General features: G+C 51.8%; 1 protein-coding gene across 1 annotated transcript; it reads left to right on the top strand.

The window, feature by feature from the left end:
• Positions 1 to 878: 878 nt before the first annotated feature.
• LOC125756701 (uncharacterized) lies at positions 879 to 1550 on the top strand. Its single transcript, XM_049411606.1, has 2 exons — positions 879 to 990; positions 1046 to 1550. The coding sequence occupies exons 1-2, from the start codon at positions 934 to 936 to the stop codon at positions 1490 to 1492; spliced, it is 504 nt and encodes a 167-aa protein (XP_049267563.1). The 5' UTR covers positions 879 to 933; the 3' UTR covers positions 1493 to 1550.
• The last annotated feature ends 505 nt before the right edge of the window (positions 1551 to 2055 follow it).

The raw sequence follows: 2055 nt of genomic DNA, 5'->3' as shown, positions 1-2055 counted from the left end.
AACTTTTCTTGTTGTTATCGGACTACATTTTGTATGTATTGTGTGGTGTGCGCACAGGAATTACAAACTTTACGTGCACGATTGCGTATACAATACAGGGGTGTCTTCTTTTCGACGTGAAGTTACGTCAACTATATGTTGGCGTTGCGTCGAATAGCTACTGCGTCCACTCCATATACACGAGCAAAGAACCGCTAATCGGGCAATAGATTTGGAAATCGGGCTACGAGAAAGGAAAAGAAAAGCCTAACGCCCAGCAGAACGCGTAAATTACTGCGAGGTGAGTTCGAATACGATGAGGCAGAGGCTGAAAGTTTTTGATTACGGCACGCACCGGTACTCTCTTACTGTTGCACAAAAACGCTCCGCGGAGGATTTCAGCACGCAGTGCTCGGGCCTGCCACGCACGAACAGCCTGGTAAACGTCTGCTTGCAACATTTTACTGCGTGCGAACCGCACAATAGGGTGTATGCACGACAGGCATCGACAGCGACATGCAGGCAAGTCTCGCTGTGCACTCTGGGTAATCCGCCATTTTGAAGCAATAACAAGCAGACCAAAGCAGGAAAGCAGGCAACGTTTGTGGACTGGTCGTCGATGTGTGGTCGCAGTCGGTCTCCGGGCGTGCGGTTTGGCATCTCTGTGCAAGAACGCAACATTGTTTTGCGGCAAAATGACGCATGATCAAACGGATTATGCAGCGACGCTGTGCGTCAAAGACCAGGCGCGCTACAGTGAGAAAGTTACCCTGTGTGTTGTGGACCCCTTTGAGCTTCGGGAAAGCGACTGAGTAAGAGACGTCAACCTGTGGCCGCGAATCGACGCCGCAGACATAAGCGAGTTCCTTGTTTTGAGGACCATGCTTCCTTATCCGCCAGCAACTAAAGGCTTAAAAAGGATTAGAAGGCCACAATTTTGTGACCAGCGGTTGGATGCGCGAGCCATCGGTTAAGGAAGTTTCCTCAGACTCCGTGATTCTCAAAACAAAGGTACGTTAAAGTGTTTTATTCTTCTAGCGGAATACAATGTTATCCTTTTGCTCAGGTCAACCACTCGCAGAGCCTCAACAGGCCACCTGTGGATTCATGGGCCCTGTGCAAGTGCGACGGTGAAGTCGTTGCCGCGCACTGTATACGTGCATGGCCGGGAACGGCGATGCGTGCCCCCATGTCGCGGCACTGCTTTTTTTACGTAGAGTACGGCGTGCGCGTGCGGCAGGAGCGTTCGTGCACGGACAGCGCCAACTCGTGGCTGCCGACGCACATCAGGAAATTGGATGTGAGGCCTAGTATCGCTGAAATGGATTTCGCGTCGTCGACGATGAAAAAACGACGATTAGGTGCCGATGCCAGTGCAGCTCGTGAGCCGAAAAGCCCTTGCAGAGCCAGCAGCACCCACTGGAGACTGTGGCCCTGCGAAACAGAGTACACCAACGCTCTGCTCAAAGCAATGCCTGCATCCGCGGTGCCCAAAATAACACTTTTACAATGACAGGAACGGGCAGCGCTTTAAAATAGGTAACGTAGGTGCGAGACTTGCATACCTGATAAAAAGTGTCGGCAACACACTTTGTACTTCTGCGGATTATCGGCGACACCCTTCCTGTTGAGGCGGGCGATCCACTCGCGACAGCTGCCTCGTCTTGCCGCATTCATGAACCCGCACCTTTGGAATCTTGAAAAAGCGAAAGTTGCTGAGGTTCTGACTGTTCTGCTTAGCCTTCTCTTTCTCGGCTTTGGTGTACGTACGGCTTTTGCAGCCTACAACGGCGCAGTAAACCATGACAGCTATCGACTGCCGACTGGTCATACACGCTGCTTTGCTCGTCTGCTTGTTATTGCTTCAAAATGGCGGATTACCCAGAGTGCACAGCGAGACTTGCCTGCATGTCGCTGTCGATGCCGGTCGTGCATACACCCTATACGCTCTAAGTTTACGCAGCAGAAGTGAACCACCGTGGAGAGCACGCCGCGGAGCGTCTGCTGTTTTGTTTGCCCCATATACCGGTTTGTTTGCCCCATAAATCTGACGTCACTTACGCCACACTTTTCGCA

Source organism: Rhipicephalus sanguineus, unplaced genomic scaffold (assembly GCF_013339695.2).
Source record: "Rhipicephalus sanguineus isolate Rsan-2018 unplaced genomic scaffold, BIME_Rsan_1.4 Seq4969, whole genome shotgun sequence".
In the NCBI taxonomy this organism is placed as follows: domain Eukaryota; kingdom Metazoa; phylum Arthropoda; class Arachnida; order Ixodida; family Ixodidae; genus Rhipicephalus; species Rhipicephalus sanguineus.
Note: the sequence above shows the minus strand (reverse complement) of the source record. Positions and strands in the feature narration are given on the sequence as shown.